Source organism: Chlamydotis macqueenii, chromosome 2 (assembly GCF_036417535.1).
Source record: "Chlamydotis macqueenii isolate bChlMac1 chromosome 2, bChlMac1.mat, whole genome shotgun sequence".
Taxonomy (NCBI): Eukaryota; Metazoa; Chordata; class Aves; order Otidiformes; family Otididae; genus Chlamydotis; species Chlamydotis macqueenii.
This window is the reverse complement of record NC_141557.1, coordinates 133,465,045-133,490,490: the sequence shown is the minus strand read 5'-3', so window position 1 is coordinate 133,490,490 and position 25,446 is coordinate 133,465,045. Positions and strand designations below refer to the sequence as shown.

General features: G+C 43.5%; 2 protein-coding genes across 2 annotated transcripts; both read right to left on the bottom strand.

Moving 5' to 3' along the window:
• Positions 1-676: 676 nt before the first annotated feature.
• LOC104475107 (fatty acid-binding protein 5) lies at positions 677-6,273 on the bottom strand. Its single transcript, XM_086740959.1, has 4 exons — positions 6,118-6,273; positions 3,178-3,350; positions 1,691-1,795; positions 677-1,562 (listed from the first exon to the last, which is right to left on the bottom strand). Exons 1-4 carry the CDS (start codon positions 6,191-6,193, stop codon positions 1,512-1,514), a joined length of 405 nt encoding a protein of 134 aa, XP_086597085.1. The 5' UTR covers positions 6,194-6,273; the 3' UTR covers positions 677-1,511.
• Positions 6,274-17,011: 10,738 nt separating this feature from the next.
• On the bottom strand, positions 17,012-20,934 carry MRPL53 (mitochondrial ribosomal protein L53). The gene is made up of 3 exons (XM_086740958.1): positions 20,822-20,934; positions 19,195-19,307; positions 17,012-17,478 (listed from the first exon to the last, which is right to left on the bottom strand). The coding sequence occupies exons 1-3, from the start codon at positions 20,908-20,910 to the stop codon at positions 17,351-17,353; spliced, it is 330 nt and encodes a 109-aa protein (XP_086597084.1). The 5' UTR covers positions 20,911-20,934; the 3' UTR covers positions 17,012-17,350.
• Positions 20,935-25,446: the final 4,512 nt, after the last annotated feature.

The following is a 25,446-nucleotide window of genomic DNA, read 5'->3' as shown; positions in this document are numbered from 1 at the left end:
ATTCCTTCCTCTAATAACAACCCCCCCCCCCAAAAAAAAACCTGTTTCTAATGTCCCATATAAGAATATGGCATAGATCTTCACATTAAAGTCAGGAAAAGTACTAAATGAAGGTGATATGAAGATGGGCCAACTCAAAAAGGAGACATTAGGGGACCAGGAAAAATATTTGCTTTTGTACAGATCATGACAAAAAATTGCAAGAAATATGCTCCAGCTATAAACGCTTTCAGATGGCATGGGTAAAGGGGACGATTCATAAATAGTCAGGAAATTATGAAAAGGAGAAATGGTCCAACATTATGGGAAAAGTAATTTTCCACGGTTGGTAGGACAAACATGGAAGAACACTTTTTTGCTATTAGGGTAAGCTCAGTAATATGATACATGCACTGAGCAGCTAAAATATCTCTAGGGTTGAAGTAGCAATGGATTCTGCAACAACTGATGCTGCAAACTGGAAGTTTGTGACTGCATGATCCCTCAGGCTTCTGAATCAGACAGAAATCTCCCCATCACCTGTCACCAAACAGTTTCACTTTTAGGATATGTTTGTCTGACGTGTCAGAAATTCACCTAAACCTTTTTAATTTTATCTGATCTGACATCTCTTTGGAAGAATAGTAGTATTGTAGGCTCTATTTCCCAACCAGTGTAAAAATAATACTCAAGACACTGATATTTCTGATTATTTATTATGGCACTTTAAAGCATACAAACTCCATTGCTAGGTGTTTCAAGCCAGTTTAAAAAAAAATAATAATGAAGCTTTAAGTTTTAGGCAGTATTTCAGTAGACTTTGGTTAAGAATTTTTAGAATGTCACTAGACGAGAAATAAGAATTTTACTAGGAAAACAAAGAGTCTTCTCAAAATAAGGCTTCCTTTCAGTAAAGCATGTATGTGTTTGCTTAAGTTTATCATGTCTATTGGCTCACCAGTATATATTTTTTTCAGATAAGAAATCTGTGGGTTTGAAACATGAAAAAAAAAACTAACCCTACAAATACATTCCTCTACTTAAACACTAACAAAGCTTATCTCTTCTTTATACCCACCCAATTCTATTTACTTTGTAATACGCAAGTTAGAAACAACTCTAGAGCTTGAACTGTGAGTGGTTTTTCTGTTTCAGATTTTACTACCTTAGCCATTAAGGATGCTGGTCAAAATTCAGCTTGCTATTAACTGTTTCTTGCCACATTATCTTGAACTGAAGGCAGTTTGTAGTAGAGCCTAAAACCAAACTGAGTTTTTATAAAACCTCACTTTAAAATGCCACTATAGTAACACCATTTCCACTTCATATATTTGATAATTTTATTTAATAGCCTCATAAGTTCAGAATAGTTACATAATAATTACATCACGGCTTTTAAAAAGGATTGCACTCAGCTACTCAGTCCATTGAAATACTAGAAAATAGGGAAAAGGAAAACACGGAGTGTAAAGGAGCTCTGTCCACTGAACTGAGTTGTTTGTAGCAAATTCCTACTGAACATGAAGACGTCCTCATGCTTTCTGGTAGACTCTAGTACATTTGACACCATTCATGTCACATTCCTAGAAGAGAAAGAGATGGATTTATGAATTTGCCTCAGTACAGGCTACAAGGAAAAAGATCTTTTAGAGTTAGTTTTCAGGCTACTGGCCAGCAGCACTCAGGGATCAGGAAGCGAGATTGAACTCACCACCACCAGTTGTCCATCCACTAGTTTCCGTGTTATTATGGTCTTCTTGCCATCCCATTCCTGCTCCTGAATCAATGATCCATCATCTTTTAAGCTGACAAGGGTCTGAAAGAAGAACCCATATTTTACCCATGACATTTGATGGAAACTGAGGCTTTCCAACACCTTATTCCAAAGGAAAAAATTCCCACCCCAGCTCACTCAACAGTAATTTTGCCATTGACATCTACAAAGCCAGGAGATTATCCTAAGTTTTTTATTGATCCGTTTCTTACAGTAGCTTGTTCACTCACTGCTCTGACACATTCCTGCATCCGGCAGGCCTTTGACAGCATGCACAATTTCAGTTAACAAGAGCAGATGACGTTCTCTGTTCATCTCTTTGTACGCAGACTTTGAGCTTTTGTGTAACGTTTATCTGATCTTGCAATAATAGATGAATCGCCAGTGTGTGGCTGACCAGCGGGAGTGGTATACAGAGAGCACTCACACGAGGAAATGAGAGAGACAAATTGAGGGCTTATTTGTGTTTAACCTCCTTTTAGAGGAATATAATGGGTCTGGAACACAAGTCTTATGAGGGGCAGCTGAGAGAACTGAGGTTGTTTAGCCTGGAGAAGAGGAGGCTGAGGGAAAACCTTATTGCTCTCTACAACTACCTGAAAGGAGGTGGTAGTGAAGCGGGTGTTGGTCTCTTCTCCCAAGTAACTAGCGATAGGATGAGAGGAATTGGCCTCAAGTTGCACCAGGGGAGGTTTAGGTTGGATATTAAGAAAAATTTCTTCACCAAAAGGGTTGTCAAGCATTGGAACAGGCTGCCCAGGGAAGTGGTGGAGTCACCATCCCTGCAGGTATTTAAAAGACGTGTAGATGTGGAGCTTAGGGACATGGTTCAGTGGGACTTGGCCGTGCTAGGTTGACGGTTGGACTAAATGATCTTAAAAGCCTTTTCCAACCTAAACAATTCTATTATTCACCCTGTTTGGTGCAGGGAGAAGCTCTTTGCCTTCCAAAACTGGAGATTAGGGACTGTGATTCACATGTATGCCTTGTGTGGCTGTTATCCCACTGCGAACCAGGCTCTCTTGTTATGCAAATACGAGACTGACCGAAAAGGTTAACCCCTAGGGCTGAATTGCCTCTGATTAAACAACAATGGGATTTTTTCCACAGGCTTTAAATGAAGTGGCATTTGGCTTTACCATGGATTTAGAGGTCTGTTAGTTTTACTAACACAATGCTTCTGCTACAAATTGAAAACAACGAAATACACAAGACATTATTGGTTTCAGCATTTTCCCTCTTTGGAAGTTGCTTAATCCAGGAACAAAAAAAAAAGAATTTATTTCAATGAGACTTACAGCGACAGCTGTTCATCAAATAAAGCATTGTTAGTATGGATGCCAAAACTGACTTTTAAATAGTGTCACCATCTGTAAAACACCCAAAGAACTGTGGTTTTTCAGTAGGAAGTCTAGTATACTGACCTGAGTTTTCCTGCCATCTAATGTATTTTCCTCAAATTTCTCACCAAGCTTGAAGCTGAACTGTGAAGTTTTGAAGGTGCTTTCTGTTTTTACGGTGATTGTGTCCCCATCCTTAATAATGTAAACATCTGGTTTGGCCATGCTTCCCATTTTTCTCATGGCCATACCCACACCTGCAAGGCGAGAGGCACAGAGTGTCACAAAGTCAGTTAAACCCTAAGGCTTAGGGGCACACAAGAATTCGAATACCTAATTCCCATTTAATTAGGCACTTAAGTACACTTGAGAATCAAAGCTCAAGAGCCACAAAGAAAGAGGATGTTTTAAATTATCCACTGATGAGGAAGGAAAAAATAGCTTATTTGCAGGGTTATTCTTTAGCTTCCTCAGGGAGCTAAAGTTAAATCTATCTTGCTCTCTAGAGGACTTGAAGATGTCCCAAAACTCAGCATTGTTTTCTTACAAACAAATAAACACTAACCAGGAAAACAAACATAAAAGCTTAACCTAATGTAAAAATACTCCCATCAAGTTCTGAACACTTAAAAAATTCTACAGATTTTTAATTTACAAATTAATTCACCTGCATATTTATTTCAATTCGCTCAAAAAACACTCTTCCCTTCCCCTGTACGCAACTGCAAACATGCAATTTTTAATCTAAGTTCATCTTCTACATTCTGTATCCAAAGTATGGACTTGTGAATTAGAAAGCCGCTATCGCTCAAAGTAGCGCTCACAGAGAAGTTAAACACACAAACAAAAAAAAGGACGGTGAGAGAAGCGAGCTTTGTGAATGACTCAAAATTCATCATCTAGACACAGCAGCCCTCAAAACTCTTCAACAGAAAAGATTCAGCCTGCCTCAGCCCCTGCCCACACTGTTTGAGTGGTTTGCTGGAGTTTTTGTGATCTGAAGGATGAAGATACGACTAAGAGAGTAGTCAGGCAACAAACATGAATCCATCAAACTGGAAAGTGCAGATCAGAATCAAGAACTGATAACCAACCAAACGGAGCAGAAAGTGGCACCGAGTCAGTGAGTGTCTGGGCTCTGCTCTGGTGCAGTTAAAAATGTTGTCACGTAACAGCACAGCACTCTCCTGGAGCGTACAGGATACTTCAGGGAGGGCTGAATCCACAAAGCACAGATTACAGTTTCCTTGGGAGGTGGAAATAACAAAGTACTTCCCAGCCTCAACTTCTCCAGACTCAACTAAGATTCCAGGCATGAGCCTTAACCATGAGCCTGCAGAGCAAAAATTAGTCCTCCTCAGTCCAGCTTTTCTGACCAGAATTTGAAATTGTCACAGTGACGCCCCCCCAACCCCTTTGCTGTCATCCAGTTCAGAGCAATCAGTGAGTTGTCTGCTCAGCTACGTACGCCTCGAGATCCATCTACACAGAGATGAGCCACGTATGTTTTCCATATGGCAAAGAGTGAAATTCAAACGTCTTTATCCTCCAGTGTTCTTTTAAACAGACTGTGCAGAATCTGCAGAATCTCATTTCTGGTACATCAATATGATCAAAGGCAGAGAATTTCTTAAGTAGTCAAGCGAGGGTGTGATCCAATAAAGGACTGGCTCCTAAAGCATGACTTGGGAGTAAATTTAAGTGCCTAAATTGTAATTGTAAAAAAAGGAAAAGTGAGTGGTTTAAGATTGCGATCTAAAAACAAACAAACAAACAACACCCAGTTGCTGCCTACACACGGGAGGTGCTCTGCAGTTGCAGCACATAATTTCTACTTTGAAGTTGCAACTTGGCAAGTGCCAAGCCCCGGCTGCTAGACGTGAGCACTGTGGCATCCTAATCCACAGCTGAACTGAGCTGAGCTTAAAATTCTTGAATTTCCTCCAAAGCCTCACAAAGGGCTTAGTCCAGAAGCCTTTCTCACATCATAGTTATCACATACTGGCAGGCCTCTCACAAAATGCAATTATGGCCACCACGGTCTCCAGAGCGTAAGTGCAGCAATGCCTTTTGTATTTTACATGAAGAGCGCCAGACCTGAATTGCTTCCTCTCCTCCCTCCAAAGACACTCAAGGCCACATCTTCCGCCTCTTGAGAACGTATCCTAGCTTTCGGCAGTGAATAAACGGCAGAAAAATCATCGCTCCTGGGCTACAGAGACACTGCAAGGTGCCCATCACCTGTTGGCCAGGATGCTCGCAGGGAAGCGGTAAATCTGAACGGGCAGAGGAGGCTCCCGGTGTCAGGCCTGTTCTTGATTCAGTCATTTTGCATTGCAAAATGCAGGGCGACCTGGCAGCGGGGAGGACGAGCCAGGACGCTCCCCTGAGGCGAGGGCGCTACCCGGGGAGCACACAGCCAGCCCCCGGCAGGGCTCTCCGCCACCAGTTACCTGCGGGCCGTTGATCCGGTCTGGATCCCCATGAGGAGACACCCGAGGTGACTTCACGGGATGGCAGCCCGGGCTCCCTGTGGCCACTGCGGGCCTGGGCCCGGCAGCAGCGGTGGCCACCAGCCTCCGCCACCCGCTCCCCCGCCCCGGGCCTTACCCGCAGACAGAGGAGCAGAGCGGCCTAACGGCAGCTGGGCTGCTGGCACCGGCGGCCGAGCCGGCGGGAGGGGGAATGTGTCTACCAGCACCTGCCTGCCAGCACCGACGGTGCGGAGAAGGGTCCCGACATCTTTAGGACGCGGAGCCGCCCCGGGAGGAAGGGTCTGCTCCCGGGAGGTGCTCCCTCCCCGGCGCCAGATGCCGGAGCATCCCGGCATCACCCCCCTCTCCTCGCCCCAGCCGCCCACCGTAGCTCACGGCCGGGCCGCCCCTCTCCCTCCGGCCCAGCTCCGGGGCCGCGCACCGGCCCCGGGGCCGCGCCCGCCGCGGACCTTGGACAGAGCCTCGGCGGCGGCAGCTCCCCGGGGCCGCATCCCTCCCTCCCGGCCGTGGAGAGCCGCCGGCTCCTTACCCAGCTCCTTCATGTACTCCTCGAAGCCCTCGCTGGAGATGAGGCACCATTTGCCTAAAAACGCATCGATGGCCATGATGGCGGCGGCGCTGGGGCTGGCGATATCCCCGGGAAAGCGAGGATGCAGGAGAACCGGCTGCGGCGGGGCCGCGGCCGCCTTTATAGCGGGGCCGCCGACGCGTGCCGGCGCGGAGAGCCAATGGGGCGCCCGCCGCGCCCCGCCGCCGCCGCCACCGCCACCGGCCCCGCCGAGCCCCCGCCCGGCGAGTCCCGCCCGCGGCGGCAAGAGCGGGCACGCCGCGCCCCGGGCCGCCCTCCGCCCGCACCCAGACACACACAGACACACGCACCCACAGACACACACACACACACACAGAGACACGCGCAAAAACACACGTGTGCGCGCGCGTACGCACACAGAGACACAGAAACGCAGGCACACACGCACGCGCGGACACACGCACACACACACACGTGCTGTGTGCGCGCACGCACATGCACACAGGCACGCACACGTGCACGCACATACACACAAGAGCACACACGTACACACAAGAGCACACATGCACGAAACATACACGCGCGCACGCACACACATGCGTGTACACAAACACACACACGACACACGCACACAGTACGCACGCACACACAGACGTGCGCACACACACGCACAGCCTTCACGCTTCTTCGGACGTGAGCACCACCGGGCGCCTACCGTGGCGAAAGAGCCCGGCACGCTGTGCGCTGGCCCCTGCGGGGTCCAACACCGATCTCCAGGGCTGGGACCCCAGGGAAGTGTGCAGTTTGGGGCACCGAATCCTGAATGACGCCATTTGTTATGGATCCTGCTTTTTATGGATAATTCAGGAGCAAGCAAACATGGCGCATCGTATGGCGCAGCGACAGAGCCATATGGAGCCAACATCCCGAAACTGTTTATTTGGAGTGGTTACGGGCCTTCCCGCATCCCCCCAGATCCCCCGGTGTAGCTTGGTGCTGAGCTGGGAGCAGACCTGTTACGCATACACAGGGACTGGGGAGCAAACAAGAGTCCAGAGGGGGCCATGAAGATGATCAGAGGGCTGGAGCACCTCTCCTATGAGGCCAGGCTGAGCGAGTTGGGGCTGTTCAGCCTGGAGAAGGGAAGGCTCTGGGGAGACCTCATAGAGGCCTTCCAGTACCTCAAGGGGGCCTACAGGAAAGACGGGGAGAAACTCTTCAGGACGGCCTGTTGCAATAGGATGAGGGGTAGTGGTTTTAAAATAGAGGGAGGTAGATTCAGATAAGATATTAGGAAAAAATTTTTTACACTGAGGGTGGTAGAACACTGGAACAGGTTGCCCAGAGAGGTGGTGGAAGCCCCATCCCTGGAAGCATTCAAGGCCAGGTTGGACAGGGCTCTGAGCAACCTGATCTGGTTGGAGATGTCCCTGCTCCTTGCAGGGGGGTTGGACTGGCTGACCTTTAAAGGTCCCTTCCAACCCAAACTATTCTGTGGTTCTGTGATGCTAAAATACAGAACTAATGCTGGTACTTGCAATACACAGGAAAAATCAAAGCCTGAATGCAACCTTGTGCTTTAGCACTGGAAAAGTGCAGACTGAGAACCTTGCTTTTGGTCCATCGAACTGCGATACCCTAATTCGTGCTTCTTCAAAGAAAATACAGCGGTTGCCATTGCTGCACCCTGGCGCGGAAGCACCGTTACAAAATACATGCTGTTACCAGGGCCCCCCTGACCAGATTCTGTCAGGTGAGCAGAGAAGTTTACTGTCATATTCAGTGAGAAAGCTGCTATTTCTAAGTCCCAACAGAAATCCTGATTCCAATGTATCCCCAAGATCTGGCTCCACCATTGGCGTTACACCAATCTTTGCCTCTTTTGGCCTTGTGTCAGACTGGATGAAAGCCAGAGCTCCTATTTCCTGACTAGAAAAATAAAAATCTGAAGATACGCCTAGTGCCTTTTTGATGGAGCAGCTGTGGCTTTTTCTCTGCCAGTACTGTTGTGGGGGAGTTTGAGATTGAGGTGTCAGAGCCGGAGAAGACAGCAAGGACAACATGAGAAGGTGCCGTGAATCCAAGTGTTTTGGTGCAAGGAGGATGCTTCTCTTCACGCTTTGCACTGATGCAACTTCTTAGAGCTAAACTGAGTCAGTCTGAAGGTTCAATACTTCCTAGAAAAGGTCAGATTTGTCATACGCTAAGCAATCAGCTCATTTTTCAACTGAGATTTTTTTAAAAATCCTTCTGTTTAACCATCCTTCCCTACCGAGCTGCCTTTAATTGCCTTCCACTTCTCTGACTGTGTGTTTGCTTTTAATATGCAAACAACGCTACGGCGTCTGCTCATAAGGCAGCAAGCCACGTTGCTTTTTTTTGTCATTAAGTAGGTGCATTGAAACACAAGACTTTCAACTTCCTTCCACTTTTATCTTTTTTGTTTTGTTTTGTTTTGTTTTGCGCAAGAGACTTTGGAGTAAATATTAAATTGGGCTGATGTTCGCTACCTAATTCGTGGTAGCTGTCCCTCCTGCAGTGCTTTTCTGGTTCCTTACAGAAAGGGTAAATGAAAAGCAATTAGATTACAGATCAAACAGAACAGTTCTTCGGGAATTAGGAAGCCTTCAGTCTTGTAAAACAGGGACAATTTCTAGAAATAGAAATCTTGGCTTTACTCCACGTATGCTGGCAAAGAATTTTGGATCTATATTTCTGCAGTGCTGCCTGCAGATGGCTTATGACATGCAAATAGCCATCAGGTATAAGTGCTGCTAATGTAGCAGAACATGTAAAATCCACTATTCCCATCTAGTGGTGAGACAGTATTCCTGGAGCTGAAGCACATGGAGGTCCAGCTGCCTACCTGTGCAGAAGAACGTTGCTACGTTTTTGAATCTTCTCACAAGTCATTTGGTTTGATTCATTCTCCTTGCAAATTTTTTAGGTCTAGTTGTGTAAGTCCATATGAGATGTAAGACAAAAAGAGAAACTTATCTCTCTTTTCTGAAATGCAGGCTGTTGGGATACAGTGAAAAATCTCTCTCAATTTTTAGAAAAATCCAATGTTTTGCAAATTAATCTGGAGATAGAGATTACTGGCTGTGATACTGCCAATGCCGCATCTCAAAACTTCTTTGAAACAGGATAGTGCTGAAATTTGTGGTCTCTCACATAGCAAATAAGGTAACTAGAGGGGCCAGAGATGTACCCCTCCAGGTAAGGTACAAGCAGACTGGGCTACAGAATACACGCTTTTTTTTCACTATGACAGTACAAGCACATGTGTTGATCAAATATTTCAAAGTGCACACTTTTTAGGGAATGCAGCTCCCTACTTTGAGAGACAGAATAAAAAGGTCAGATACTCAGAGATGCTTGGGCCACAGGGCTGTCTCTATAAATCTCAATCCCTGCCTGGTTTGAGGCTGACATCATGGTCAGATATGTTTTCTGTGTGTAGTCTCCTCTCTAGAGATGCCCAAAGCGAAGCAGCAAATACATGTATTCATATGGAAAGTCTTGAATCCGTGTGCCACATATTACTGTTTCAGCGCAGAGAGCCGAATTTCTCTGAAGTTTTGCTCATTTCCATGTTAGACTACACATTGTCCAGGAGGAGAATTGAATTAACAATGAGAAATGTAACTTTTTTTTCCGTGGAAGTTGGCTGCACGGCAAGCACGTAGCCACAGTTGGGAGCAACCGCCACCTTGGCAGCTTGGGGCTGCCAGAGCGAAGGTTTTCCCGAGGTAACCAAGCCCTTGCGCCTCGTAGGAGGGGAGGATATTACAGTCCTTCATTACCAAGGGCAAAGCAAAGGACTGAGGCAAAAGAGCGCACAGAGACCTTCGTTCTACTCCTTTGGGCAAGTGTGTGTCGTGCAGCGAAGCTTCATCTGACGTGAGAGCTGGGAAGCTGTGGCCAGCAGCGTTTGAGGTTTCTCTCCACGTAGCCTTCGTGTTACCCATTGCATGCAAGCCAAGCCGTATTTTGTCTTTCGGAGTCATAATACCTGCTGCTTGGGCAGGGCGGAGCAGCACGTCCTCGTCTGCAACACTTTGCTGATCAGGCTGCACAGGAGGGGTAACTTTCTCCCTAGACCTTCACTCGTTAAACTGCCCAGATGTTTAAGTGGGAAGGAATGCAATCTGATAGGGCTATACTTTGCTTTACTGTGTAGAAGGGAGGATCTCGCTTTCCTTCTAGTACACAGACATAACGTGTATATACAGTACCTTCTCCAAGTGGCAGACTTCTTCTAGACAAGATTACCTCTTAAGAAAGCCTTAAAAAATTCCTAGGAAAATGGGACAACACAGCCCAAATTTTACTCTTCAGCCTATCCCTAGCTGTGAAACAAATTAAAAGTAGTCCATGAATAATAGTTACTCACCCCCGAGGCATGGATGAGAAAAATTGCATAGGTAGCACAGCTTTGTTTCTGTTTCCTTGTTGTACAAGTGTGGTTTTCCCTTCCCAGCCATGTCATCGCTGGGCAGACATGATGAAACACGTGCTATGGTTGCATAGCTGGCCTAAGTAAGCTTTACTCAGGAGCTCTTTGCTTGGGCAATATTAGACCAGGGATTATGAAGCAACACATGAACCTGCAAGTTTTCATTTATATGTCAATATGCACAAGATCTTCTAGCGTATCAGCATCTCATTACCTGTGTTTTATCAATGAGCTTTGTGCAATACAGCTTAGTTTTCAAGTCAACACAAAGCCGTCTTACTCTCCAGCATGGCTTAGTCTAAGGAGCATGGCTCCAAGGAGTCCTTGCTCTGCATCTGGCCAATGCTGCATGTGCTCTGGGTGGCCGGCTGCTGAGGACAGGCAGACTCACGCGTGCCTGCATTTGGTGCCGAGCCAGCCGGAGCCCCAATCCGTGCTGATGCCACAAAGCATTACTATAATGCAATTAACGCGGCAGCAACCTCAGCGTATGTCCTCTACGCTGTCAGCAGCGTGTTCAGAGCAAGTTTAAAGGGAAACGCTTACATCGAGGGCAAAGTTTACTGCAGCTCACCAGTTGTACCCTGCCTCAATGACAGGAGAGAAAGCTCCAGAGCATACAGTGACCAGAAAGTGCAACTCCAGGCTTCATTTTCCTCATTCCAGACAAAAACGACCTCATCTCAGTTCCAGCCCATCTCACAATGACTGCAGATACACGAGCTTGTGTCTACCTTCAGAAGCTTTGAAAAACCCTCTTCAGTTAGCAGCAGTATCTACCCTGAATAGCAAACATCCACGCATTAGTATAAAAATATTTTTATTTATCTTCAAAATTTGATAATCAGCATAGTCATTACAATGTTAAGAAAGAGATCAGGATGACTACAAATTGTCCATAGCTGTAGTTTTAGCACTGGAAAGACCTTTGATCCGCATAAAACAAAAGCATATTAGCAGGGGATACCTGCTCAGAGAGGGGACTTTCAGAAAGATAAGACTCTGGCGTGGCTTTTTAGAAACTTCAGATGTAGAAAAAAATTATCCCAAAGCTCTATAAATAAAGCCAAACGAAAATCCTGACTTTGTCCTTCCTATGTGGTCTGGAACAATAAGGACATAAGGGCAAGGACAAGGAATAGAAAAATGATTTTGAGTAAATAATGATAAAAGAAATATTTCTACCAATGATGAGTAATTAGCCTATGCAATTTAGAATCACAAATTACCAGATGTCCTCACTGGGTTTTGAAGGGGTGTATAAAGTTTTAGCATTATTTTTTGATTGCATATTATAAGTAGAGTTTCATTAGTAAGGACATTAATTGACCGCTGCGAAGGTAACCTCAGGAAAAAAGTTTATAGTTATAGTTATAACGATTGCACTACTTTTCATTCTCAGGACGTCAGCAAGAAGAGCATCACAGCTATAGAAATCTGAAGGGCGGAGTCTCACACTCATCCTCTACAGAAGAAGGGTCTTCTCAGTGTGATGCAGGTACCAATGCCTTTCCCAGCAGCGCTGGAGTGAAAGGGACTGCAACTGCTGCTCCTGTTGTTGAGCAAAATCCTGGCATGTTAGGAATACCTGGAGCTTGTCCACCAGATCAGGGCTCCCAAAGGACTTCATCTTGGGGCAACAACGGCTTAGGTGTGAAAGAGACCCCCAGGGCACTGTTGATGAAGGCTAGCTTTTCCCAAAAAGCACAAGTCTCCTCACACCTGCACGCGTGGGAAGCGATAGGCTCTCTGAGGTGTCACTCCAGCATTAGCTTCCAGTTCTGACTCACCTTTCAGAAAAGACCTCCTCTTGAAAGAGGACTGTGGGAGAACCTAGGGAAAAACCATTTGGAAGCTAAAGCTAGTTTCTACTATTATCCCATTCCCATTGACAACACCCTAAGCTTGCCAAGCATGTTGACTACATGACTTGTGTTCAAAAGACCTTCTAAGAAAAATTCTTGCCTCTGGCATCTCAGGCAACCATGCAGGACCAGTAGGTACTCGCCAGTTTACTCTTCCAGACTTGAAAAGCCTCATGGTATTTGGGTTTATGTCCTTGATTCCTTCTCAAGATATGATCTTATATACCTAATATCTAGGCTGAAGAAAAATTATAAGGAGGTAAGAAATTACATTGCAGTTCCCCATTTTTTTCCTGTGCTTCTGCCACAAGGTAGTTTCTGGTACTGATTCTGGCACTTTTCTGTGCAGCTTAACTTGATACTGATCTAGCTACGTGAAGGAAAGGGAGAATTAATCATCCAGTTCTTAAATTTGCTATTTCCAGTAAATACTTTGGAATTCATTTGAGAAGTGGATTTTGAAGACAAGTTCTATAAAGTCCCACCTAGAAAAAGAGACTTTTAAAACTCCATTAAAATAATTATCATTACTTTTATTTGTGCAGGTGATTTGAACCACTCAGATTCACCAGTAATGAAAAGACAGTTCAATGCATCTGTGCAAGAACTGTTTGAGATGACCAATTTGCTGGGTTTGCATGCTGACCATGCTGTTTTTACAGGTCTTTGACTTCTCACTGAAAAATGGTGGAGGGGTCAAAGAAACAGAGAAGTAGTAGTGCCTAGGTAAGAAAGGAACCTGCTGCTTTGCTTCCTGCCTGTCCTCTGAACTTCCTGCAGGGACTGTCAGTCCGAGTTGTGAAAACCTGTCCATGAAGAACTCAGTCTTTCCCAGGCTTTGCTCTTACTGACAGAGCACTCTCTTCACAAACAGGTCTGCTGGTCTACTTTTCTAGCTATTTTCTCTTAGAAGAAATGTACTTCTCATATATAAGCAAGTCAAACTTGCCTCATCCACTGAAGCACAACACAGAGATCTCCTTTGATACGCTATTAACCTCTGCTGGCAACGCTGCCAGTACGGAGGAGACTGCCTTAAGTCAAGTGCCTCTACACCTTAATTCTGCTTTCAGGTACCACTTTGAAACTTAACGAGACATGATCAAAACAGGTCGGCAACTCCTTTGCCCTCCTACTCCTAACGCCTATCCCTGGGCACAGCCTTAGTTTTGTAAAATCTTGAGAAGGCCAGCTCAATATAAAGGCGATTTATTGTTAAGTTAAAGATGATCAGATGCAAAGTGGCACCTCTAACCATTCCTGCTGCTCTGTGCCAACATTTGTCAGCATACAGAGCAAGGTTGAGCAGGAAGAAGAGAACAAGTAGTGGTCTACCAAGAGCAAAGCTTCTCGGCTGCTTGAAGCTATTGCAAGCTCTTGGCAGACAATAAAAAAAAGGCTCAAAAGAGTGACTGGGACCTTTGGGGGGAAAAGGTAAGATTGGATGATATCAAATAGCACCAGGAAGGAAAAAGGCTATTATGCCAGGAGAAGGAGAAGGGAGGGGAGGGAAGTGCAGCTGGGAGAGGCACTGCTTATAGGAGACCTGTCAGTCTGAAGGTGACTCCAAAACACCCAGTGGAGAAGCCGGGCCCGGCATGCAGGGAAACTGGTCGCACACGTAGTTGATGAGGTGGGCAGTGAGCCAGCAATTCTTAAACTGCAAGGGGTGTGTACATCTGCACAGGGAGGGCACACATGCACAACACACATTTGAGAGCAAAAGTCTTGAGAACTGTTAAATATAGTCCAAGGATATTTAATTTTTTTTTTTTTTTTTTGCTTCTTTACACCATATAAACTCCTTGGTCATTAAAAAATTCATATATAGTAGAGATGAAGAACTAGGAAAAGCCAACCAAAACTAATGTATTCTTCCACATCCAACAGGGCAAGTATTTGTGGGTAATTTTCTGAAATTAGTAGATGACACCTTTTGCATGTTCACAAACAGCAAAAACATAAAATTGCCACATTTTCAAAAGAATTGAGATTTAAAGCATCTTCCACTCCTCAAGTGGGGTTTGCACAACAATACCATACTGCACTTAGTTTTTCCTACAATACGTAGCACAAAATTGCCTGAATTGAGATCCTTGCAAATAGCAAATCACAGAATTTGCACTGGCATGCATGAACTACCTCTCATAGCATGTTTCTACTTGTTTTCTACCTTGCAAGAAAGGTATCAGGACATTGGAATTTTGAACTTATTTGGGCCAGCTAATAGTTAAAACTTGCTGTGGAAATGTTCACTAACACTGCTGCCCCCTGAAATATTTACTGAAATCTTTAATACAGATAGCATTATCTTTTCCTAAAAGCAATGCTGCAGATATTTAAAAAGGGATTACCCTGACCAGCTACTGTTATCTGAATGGCACATTCATCTGTTTCAGGAATATTTTTCCTATGCATTCACAAAAACATCTAAATAAATGGGTATTTGTACAATAAACAAGTCTAAGATTATTCTAATAATTGTTTTAAATCTCAAGGTATTAGAGAGCTAGACATTTAAATGCCATCACCTCCTACCAGACACCCTACATGGATGTGGTGTTTGTACTTAGTTAATCCTAGTGTTTTTAGGGCCTGTTTCAGTTCCTTTTATACTTAGGCAAGCACCCACATTTTTGGTAGGGTATAGTAATCAAGATTAGTGGGCTAGAGAATAATAACATGCAAAATCAATGCTCACCCAGCCCCGCTTTGTTCTGCATGACTGACCTTAATACCCTCTACATCCACAGCCCTAGACTGTGCACATCAGGAAGATGTCAGAGCAGCAGGTCGCTCGGCTTTGTTCCAGTCAATCAGACATCAGCAGAAACTGATACTGTATGAACAGCTTGCAGCAAAGTTATCTAAATGCTTAGAGAAGAAATTCATTAAAGATTATCTTTAACCTGCTTGAAAAATAAATTCGTACCTTTATCTACATGGGACAGGGAGAGTAATTTTCTACATATTAGCATAATAATCACCAGAGGAGCACCTCCTTGCCCATATTGCTTGTTTGTATCACATCAGTATCTTGTAGTCTTGAAAAAACACATTTTTAGCATTTTTTTCTGTCCTATATGTTTTCCTTTATACCTTACATATTCAAAACCTAGCCCCTACTTCTTTTTCATGCACAAAACATATCAGAGTTTTACCACTGCAAATTGCAGCTACTAGCAGACACAGCTAAAGCAGCATCAGCTAACACCTCATCCACTGAATTGTCAGTCATCTCTCAACAGCTATGTTACAGGCCTTTGAAATCAAAACTGTCCTTTCAACAGTCTTATTTCTATTTGGTCCACTTTCTATGATACTCTTCTAGCTTGACAGGATTTAAAATCCTCTCCAGCAGTTTCAGATGTTCTTGTAACTCCTTGACGAGAAGGGAGCTCAGCACTCCGAAACCACTCAGAAGAGCTGGCCTAATAAAAAAAGGAATAACAGACTGCAGAGAAGGTTCTCAATCCAGACTAAGTTATTCACATCTATTGTTCCCACATCTAAATTTCATTGACCCATCTGCCCCAATGACCTTACCTCACACTTTTCTATTTGTTGCACACACACCGAGGAGGCCACCATAAAACATCACCAAACGTCTATAACACAGCTGTACTTCTCCAACATAAGATATCACCTTGACTTCAGCATCCTGGCAAAGAAGTTGCAAAGAACAACCGTGACAGTGCTATTTAAAACCATGTTGCCCTTCAGAAAGTACAGCCTGCATCTACAAATCTCGGCAAAAGTAAGGTAAAACTAGTTTCAGATATCTACTAAGACTTCATAGAAGTCGGGCATCTGATTAACAACAGGCAGAACTAATGCCTCTCAATGGTATGGCACCTGCCATTCTCAAAACTGGAACTTTAATTACATTTTGCTTATGAACAGAAGTAGAACAAAACTGATGCACGTGAAATACATGTGCAGTTGACACCTTCACCTGCACAGCCTGAGGAGAGATCAACCCTCCCAAAACCACAGAGCTTTGCAACACAAATCAGACACCTAAGCATTTACTTTAATAAATAACAGGGTTGGACATAGGGCTATAAACACCAAATAAAGCTCTCCCTTTGATCTCTATAAAATATTTAAAGAAATCTCCCAAAAGTGAGTGACAAAAATATTACAAAACTGCACTTCAAAGACAGCCCTTTTCTCCAATTATAAAAAAAAACTAACTTACCTTTTTCCCTTTGAGCTAAACTTAACTACTTTTATGCAAGATGAGTAGCTCTGCTGTGTGTTCACAGTCCCATTACCTTGCTACTTTAATTGCTGAGCTAAATTTACATTTAGCAAATTTCATACTTTTTGAAAAGGAGAGGAAGACAATGGCAGGGACTTAGCAACAGATGTACTATAAATACAGTATTATAAAATCCACTCTGTATTTGCAACTTGCTGTCCCTCAGCTAAGTCAATGATGAATGCTTTCAAAGTTTTCTTCAAATTTTTCTATTTAGTAATTTTCAAAAATAATAACCACTCTAATAATATTTTGCATTCCACCATAGAGAAATTTTGTAGGAAATAATGTCCAAAGAGATCTGTCTTCAGTGTAAAATTAATTTAATAGCTAATGTATATTATTCACATTTATAGGCAAATACATGTGATATTAGTCCAACATGCAGGCGACTGAGAGGCAGCTGCTTAGAAAGACACATCCAGGCATCTTAAGACACTCTGACCCACTAGCATAGAAGATTTGTTGATCCACTAAGTTTTCCTTCAGGGAAAGATGTGGAACATTTAAATGGTTCATTCTGCTGCATGTTAAACCGTCTTGGCCACCTCTCTCTCTCAGATTTTGTTGCACAGGAGAAAAGCCTTCTGTGCAGCCTGCTGTTTTTAACACACGCAATTGCAAACACAGTTGTTTTTCTCTTCTTCAGGGACTCTTCTTCTTGCCTTTCTGTTCTTCCTTAAGCTCTTTTGCATTACATCTGGACCCCAATGCTGTTAACATTTCTATTGTCGTCAAGTTGGCTCCCTTCATTATCAATCGCTCTCCATCAGCTGTAAAGGGAAAAAATTTAAGAAGTCAAAGTCTAAGTCACAATTACTTTAGTGCGCAGTTCCGTTTTGTATATATAAATCCACATGCTCTGTTCATCTTGTCTGATTAGAAAGTACTCCACTTACCAAAGAATCTGATTATGCACTACCAACAAACAAATATATTAAACTGCACAAAATACACACGTAATTTTCATTTCTGTACTGCATTATTGAAAAATCTGAAACATTTGTCTAGATATATCTATAATAAGAACACAAGTTTGATGAGAATGGCTCATACTATGCCCTCAAAGTCATCTAACAGAAGGCACAGAAGGCACCGGAAGGCATAATTTCCACATATGGCTCAGCATTTTAGCTGCATGTTGTCTATGGTCCGTTTAACTTACTTCTTTAGCCAAAACAACAAATAGATTTACACAATCTGGTGGTTATAATGCAAAAAAAAAAAAAAAAAAATAGAGCGCACTAGGACTTCTAAAATTCTGAGAGACACTACTTTCAAACAGGGTGGAGGCAGTAGAAGTTACATATTGAACCTAAGTTAATTATTTATTTTTGCAAGATTTGCAAATACAAAAGCCATGCTCAAACCCATATAATGCAATACCATACGTGGCATCCAAGTTCCAGCCCCATGTCTGCCAACTACAAGGGCGGTAAACTCTTCACTTGGAAAACAATCAGCTCTTAGAAAGTGAAGAGTTCAGAGCTGTAGCTCTTGGCATTAGTGAAATAAATTGTTTTGGTTTAACACTGTGAAACACTAAGCTTTACTGCTTAAGTCTTAATACATCACAGTTAGAGACAAGGATGGGAAAGACAGAGGCACGGGGGAGGGAGAAACAAGCAATGTCAACACTGAAATAACCAGACTTTCCTAAGCAAAATGAAGTACATTCAACACTCTTGACACTTCTACCGATTTGCTACATGTTTAAAGAAGAGAGGGTAGCAAGTATCAATAGCAATGAAAACTTTAATGGGCTACATGACATATTGGTCCATTACAGCACAGCAGGAAAGAAGATGCAGCCAGAGAAAAGGACAAAAGCAGATTAGAGCCATCTGTTCACAGCCTAGAATCTGGGCTGCTTCCAAAACTGATGAAATTTCCACCATCAATTCCCTGCCTGCTCCCTGTACCCTCAAAAGAACCCAAGAAATTTGTTGTACATCAGTTGACCTTATTCTGCAAGTCCATCTGCACATGTATGGTCTTACCCATATGAGCAGTTCCTTCAAACTGCATAGTAAGTCACTCAGTTGCATAAGCAACTAAAGGTATTCAACTTTTCTGTTCTCAAGACTGAGAAGCCTCCACCCCACATAAAAAAAAATTACAGAAAGAGAACAGATTCTTACATCAAAACAGAGCTACACTTACTTCCCTGGAATGACCTGACTGCAAGGTCACACATGTATGTCACTACAAAAGCAGGCTCAACCCTAAAGCTATGTCAGTTCTTTGATCTAAGCCCACCAAATCTAACTGTAGTACAAAGACAAATATACACATTTATCTAGACAACAGGCTGTTAGTGATTCCCTTGCCCTTCTCTCCTCCCAGCTGCACAACATCTATCTATGGAGCAGAACAAAAAAAAAAAAAAGCAACCACAGTTAAAAAAAAAAAACACAGAGAAGACAATAACACTGTAAGCACACAAACATGGAAGGGCTTTTTGTAAAGATTAAAAATGAGCTCCTTACCAAACATAACTTCTACAAGCGGTTCAGACCCATCATGTCTCACATCGGCAGTCACTTCACAGTTTTTATTAGTGGCCTGGATTCTTTTATGGTTTATACATCCAAGAAATTTTCTGAAAATATATTTGAAAATAAATTAAGTATGTCGTAGACAGAAATTACAGTAAATATATTTCTAAAACTAATTTGAATGTCTTCATATTGCTGGGCATCAAAAGTATAAACAAAATAGGAGTTTCACTTAATAATTTTAGACAGGTACTTCTTCTAATCACTCTTAAAAATCCAAACAGATACTTCTTATACGCTAACACATAAAAAATATTCTGAAGAATTTTGAAAAAAAAACAGCATATGCACTTTCTGTGTTTCTCTTAGCTGAGTTAGTAACAATAATAAAAATAAACAGCAAAGTAATTTTCATTTTTCTTTATACACTGGTTGCTTGCCAGTGTTTTATTGTTTGGGTTGGAGACAGCATTCATTTATTTAACATCATCGGTCTCCTGCCGATTTCTGAAATGCATGATATCTACTTGACATTCTCACAGCTTAAAGACATTTTTAGTTCAGTTGCATTACTAAGTTCATTTCAAAAGTAGATGTGTCTATAAAGCCACTGTAAAATAACATTTTACAATCATTTGGTGCAGAAATTGTATCACTCAAGAAGCATAATTACTCAGACTTCTCCAACAGCTAATTACCAAGACAGAACAAGTAGCTGTTGCCCCCTCTCTGTCCCATTACCAGCATTTGGACTAGTGATGACAGACCCTCACCCACAGGCTCAGCAACTGAAAGCGGTATCTCCCTGGGTAGTCTGGTAAAGCTAAATGCACAGGCCTACATGCGAGGGTCTGCGCTTAGGCACAGAGATCCTCCAAAAAATCCATCACAGAATGAATGCTATGCGCATCCTCAAAACGCTTACCGTAATCAGACAAATGACAAACACTGCGTCTTCTCATTTGGAAACATTAAGGTTCTGCCTAGACTAAGTTACAAAGCCATGATAAATGCAAGTCTTCAAAGATCAGGATCATGAAAGTTAAAGTACAATGGACGTAAAAGTTTGGGAAAAGGAGGTTCTTCTCCAAAGAGGGAGCAACAGATGCTGCCATGTTCCTCATGATTTGCTCCCAGGACATCTCACTTCTGCTGGCTACAGTGACAGCGAGTCACAGGGCACTGCACGGACAGCAGTTTTAACGGCTTCGTTTTGCATCTGCCTGGGCAGATGACCTGGGCAGCAGCTGGCTGGGGCGAGCGGCCCCCCCCTCTGCTCTTCGGGAACCCTCCAGGCTTCCACGGGCGGGCGGAGGGGAGCAGACCTGTGTCCCAGGCCTTGCACGGAGCCCAGGCATGCCGAGGCGCACAGGCCGCACTGCGGGCACATATAACCCCAACCTCTCCCCCTCCCCAAATAACTAAAATTAAAGGCAAAAAGTCCCGCCCTCACACCTGCCGGGCAACGTACAGAACCCACGCCCCGGGCGCAGGAAGGGCGCTGGGTGGTTTACAGAACGGGGAGCCCGGCTGAGGCCTCCCCGCCGGGCGCGGGCCCGAAGGCCGAAGCACGCCCCAGGCCACCCCGGGGCCGGCGCTGCCCCCACAGCCCACTCACCTCGTGCTCTCCACGTTGGACTCGAAGGGGCAGAAGCGAACCACGATACTCTTCACCGGCCGCAGCACCACACGGATCTTGGACGCCATCTTCTCCCTGCCCCCTACTACAGCTCCCAGCAGCCCCCTCGTGGAGGCGGGAAATGGCGGCGGGCGTGCCGCCCGCCCTGCAGCCGCCTGGGAAATGTAGTCCGCGGCGGCCTCCCCCCCTGGGGCGCTGTCTGCAGCCGTGCCTCTTCTCCCGGTCGGTGCGGACCGTCTGCCCTGCCAGCCTCATCTGGCAGCCGTTCGTGGTTGTGGAGGGAGACGGAGTAAGGGACCAACCTGTCCCAGCTCCTCCTCTGACTCTGTAACACAGTAGGTGCAGTTAGGGGGGAAAAAAAGGCGTACTTTTGACCTAAAATTGACATAAAAGACCCTCCTCAGGGCTGGCAGCAGAAGCAGCAGGCCCTTGCGCCATTTGGAGTCGCGGGCAGGAGGCAGAGGTGCGGGGTGAAGCGGGTGGGAAGCCGGCATGTGCCGCATCTACCAACTTCAGCAGCAAGGTCGGGTCTGTTTGCTTTGTGTTCAGTCTGGCCCCGTGATGTGACAGCTTTTGATGTCTTCCAGAAGTGGCTTATTTAATACAACGCACTGGAGAGGGACATTAATGGGGATCACTGAGGAGCAGCCAATACAGGCAACATTTTGCGAGGTGTCAGGCAGAAGAGAGGCTTGTAAGGGGCAACGCTGCTGGAAGGGAATCTGTTTGTTTATTTTTCGGAGGGGTTAGGCACAGAGAGCCTCCCAAGAAAGGTTTTGAGGTGCCGGGGGGGCGGGGCTGCCGGCTGCCCGCTCTCCGCTAGGTGGCGGGAACCGCCCCGCAAAGGGGCCGCCTGCCCGCAGCCCCCGCGCCGTGGCCGGGAACCCCCCCCCCCCGGGGGGCACCTCAGAGCCCTTCGAGCTGCGGGAACGGCGCCCCTGGACACGGGTAACCTGCTCCAACCTGCTCCTAGAAGCTGTCTTTGTTTACTGGAAGTCGTCCTTTAAAATAAATAAATAATTTTTTAAAAATCACACAGTCATTGAGAACAATCACCCTCTCCGCTGAGATTTAGCCAAGAGAAATTAAGTAGCAAAAACTAAACACAGTGGAGACAATATAGTTTTAATGTTTAATGCCTTTTATTATTTTTTTTAATATATCATAATCTTTCCATTATGGGAAAAAATACTTCTCTGTGAAATATGTCCTGTTGTGACAGGACAAGGGATAATGGTTTCAAAATAGAGGGAGGTAGATTCAGACCAGATATAAGGAAAAAAAATTTTTACAATGAGGGTAGTGAAGCACTGGAACAGGTTGCCCAGAGAGGTGGTAGATGCCCCATCCCTGGAAACATTTCAGGCCAGGCTGGATGGGGTTCTGAGCAACCTGATCTGGTTGGAGATGTCCCTGCTCCTTGCAGGGGGGTTGGACTAGATGACCTTTAAAGGTCCATTCCAACCCAAACTATTCTATGGTTATATATCTTTTGAAAGACTCCACTGTAATCAATAAAGGCTGATTTAAATAGGAATTTTTACTATTTAATAAGATCAGACACAGGATCAGGTAAACAGAGCATTTTACATATAGAAGGCAAAAGTAACTTACAACATTTCTACATACCTTTCTTCATTATGACACAAAGAGGTTGATATATTCCATTTACAATCTGTAGCAAAATTTCCATCAACTTCTATGGCAGCACTGAATAACATCAGCAAACGACTGGGAAAGAAAGAATGGTCATTAATTTTTCTAAGGGCTCCATTCCCCACACAGATGGTACAATGGCACTTAGTGACTTAAAAATATGCACAAGAAAAACAGTTTTATATTTACTCTTATTGCATTTTGATAGTAATTTCATGAAGAATGTTCAGCTTGCATTGCACAGTTAAATTAAGATAAAATTTTGTTTAGTCCTTTCCATGCTCAGATCAGTCAACTTTTTAACATTTATTGTCAGCAGTAAAAGTGGCATCTTCCCCCTTAAGCCATCTGTTTGGAATAATCAAAAAAACATCCCTGCTTTTTCAGACTCATTTTGAATTTTTTTAAGTCCAAGAGATTTGCAGTAACATGAAAGAACAGATATCTGGTAACTGGGAGGCTTTGTGTTCTTTTCCTCCCCTCAAAAAATAGACTCTATCTGTGAAATGAAACCAAGGGACTATGAGTAGGAATGTCCCATCCTTGGATGCTACCCTACTTGTTGATGTCCTTCTCAACACTTACTCTAGATGCAATAGTTTTAGCTGATGATAATTCTGGTGAGAGTGCTAACTTTTACAGTTACTAAATTAGATAGATAAACAGCAAAGTGACACAGCTATTTAAAAAAAAACCCAAACATTTCTTCATCTGCCTTTAAACCCAGGTGGTGGTTAACCCAAGTATGTTGGACTACCCTCAATTTATACCAGCGTAACTCCGATTGACCTCTGAAGCACAATATTTAAATGACATTTCAGGAAAGCTGACAACTTATTCACTAAAGACCTTGAATCAGTCTCTCCAGCTCCAGCAGGTAATCTGGGAACTCTCAAATACCTGCATTTGAGACTGTTCTCTGGGGACGTCCTTGGGAAACTGAATGATTCATGATTCTTATGCCTAGTGACAATCATACACATTCCTAAAGCAGAGTAACACAAAGAGGCATAATATTACAATCGAAACCATTTTAGTATTCCTTTCACTAGGCAAATCTCTTTTATTATAAATGCTGCCTCTTACCAAGTCTACAGACTTCCATGTCATTAGTTTCACTGAAGTGAGCCCATAGATGATTTATATCTAAGCACCATACATGGCAAGGAAAAAATGCAGCCATGTTGTACATTTTAATTATGAAGACAGGCAGAAAAAGGCTGTAATATTAATTATAGTAAGTCAATGTTCTTCTTTTCTCATTGATCCTCCCAACTCTTTTAGATCCCAGGAGGATTCTTATGCTTTTACCCTTGTTTCTTTCATTTTTCCGTCATGTTTTCTGACTATAGAAAGGCTCACATTTCAGAGCTTTTGAAATCTAATTTCTCCATAGTCTGGGGGTTTCTGGTTTTAGCACTTTGGCTCTGGCTTTTCATTACGCATTTCTTCCCTTAAAATCTGGTGGTCTTTAACATTCTTCTTCCAAAACACTGCACGAGAGAGGGCTCTCAGTGCTTCATTTCAGGTATGGTATTACACCTCCATGCACTTACTCAGTTCTGGAGTCTTGATTCATTATTTCTGCCTGTCCTCAGCCGATTCCTTCCTCTGCATCTTTATCCTTTTTTTTTTCCTGGGTCTTTCTCTGAGTCTTGTCACAAACGTCAATAGGCCCAGAATTTAGCAATCAAAATGTCATGTTCGCACATCTAGTTATAATGCCATGTAGTCCGGGAATAAAGTGTAATGCTGCCTTCAGGGCAATAGCCTCTACTGAGATGAAGCAAGCCAACACAGATCCACCAGCCTGCCTGTTTTATATTGAGGTGATGCTTCCAGATGGCCACCCAGAAGAGGCTCTTTGAGAAAGACAGTGTGCTGGGCCTGAAAGGAGGAACAAATTATTTCTGGAAACAGAAAAACACTCTGACAAGTACAGTACCATGGAGCGTATCTTCGTAAGAGCAATAGACAGAGACGGTCAAGATCACAAGGACTCATAGGAAGTAATTATAAAATACTAATGCCACATGGAAGGACATGTTGGGTTGAATTCCCTACCATACTGGAGGAACACTGCTTATATAAACCAGTCTGTGTTTTCTGTCTGGTTTTGTTTCTTCCTTTGAACTGAATATTCTTATACCATATGTCAGTTACTGAATTTCAAAAATATTTCTCCAGAGAGAAGAGCTCGTAAAGGTCCTTTATTCTCTGAAAATTATATAACTCAAACATAGTTTTATACTAACAGTACTACTAATTTTGTGTATAATTTATAAACCAAGTATTAGTTGTATGCTGTTAATGTGATTTTCAGAAATAAAACTAAACTCAACCAGCCAAGATGCTTGCTTTATAATTCATTCTGAAATAGTGACTCTGCATATCAGTTAAGAAGAGCTTTCATAGGATTGAATAAACAGATTCCCTAGTCGCTCTTTCCTCCTCTGCAAACATGTATTTCTATTGCTTGAGGTTAACAATTGCCAGCAGAAATGTGTGCTAAAATAATATGCAGCATTTAACTGACTGAGAACATACTGTGCCAGTTCCTGACTTTTATAACTTAATTTCTTGAGGATAATACTGAAGTTTTTCAAGCTACATCTTCATATCAGATAGAGAAAAAGCTTTATTTCATCTGTTTTTCTTCCCTGTCTAATACATTGGATACATGCAGTTATCATTTGGATGTTTATGTTGATTTAAAATATGTAGCTTCTTCAGCAAATAAAATTCATTATCATAATAGCACAAGGCACAAAGACGAGCTGAAATGACTGGCAACCACCCAAGGTTAGCACCTGAGTCCTTGAGGTCTGGAATCTGTGCTTGAAACTCCAGGTAGATTAAATGTCTATATTTTTACATTAGAGGTCTTTGCACATGGTGATTCATGGGTATGTTCCCATTTGACAGACCTAGCTCTAACAGAGACATTG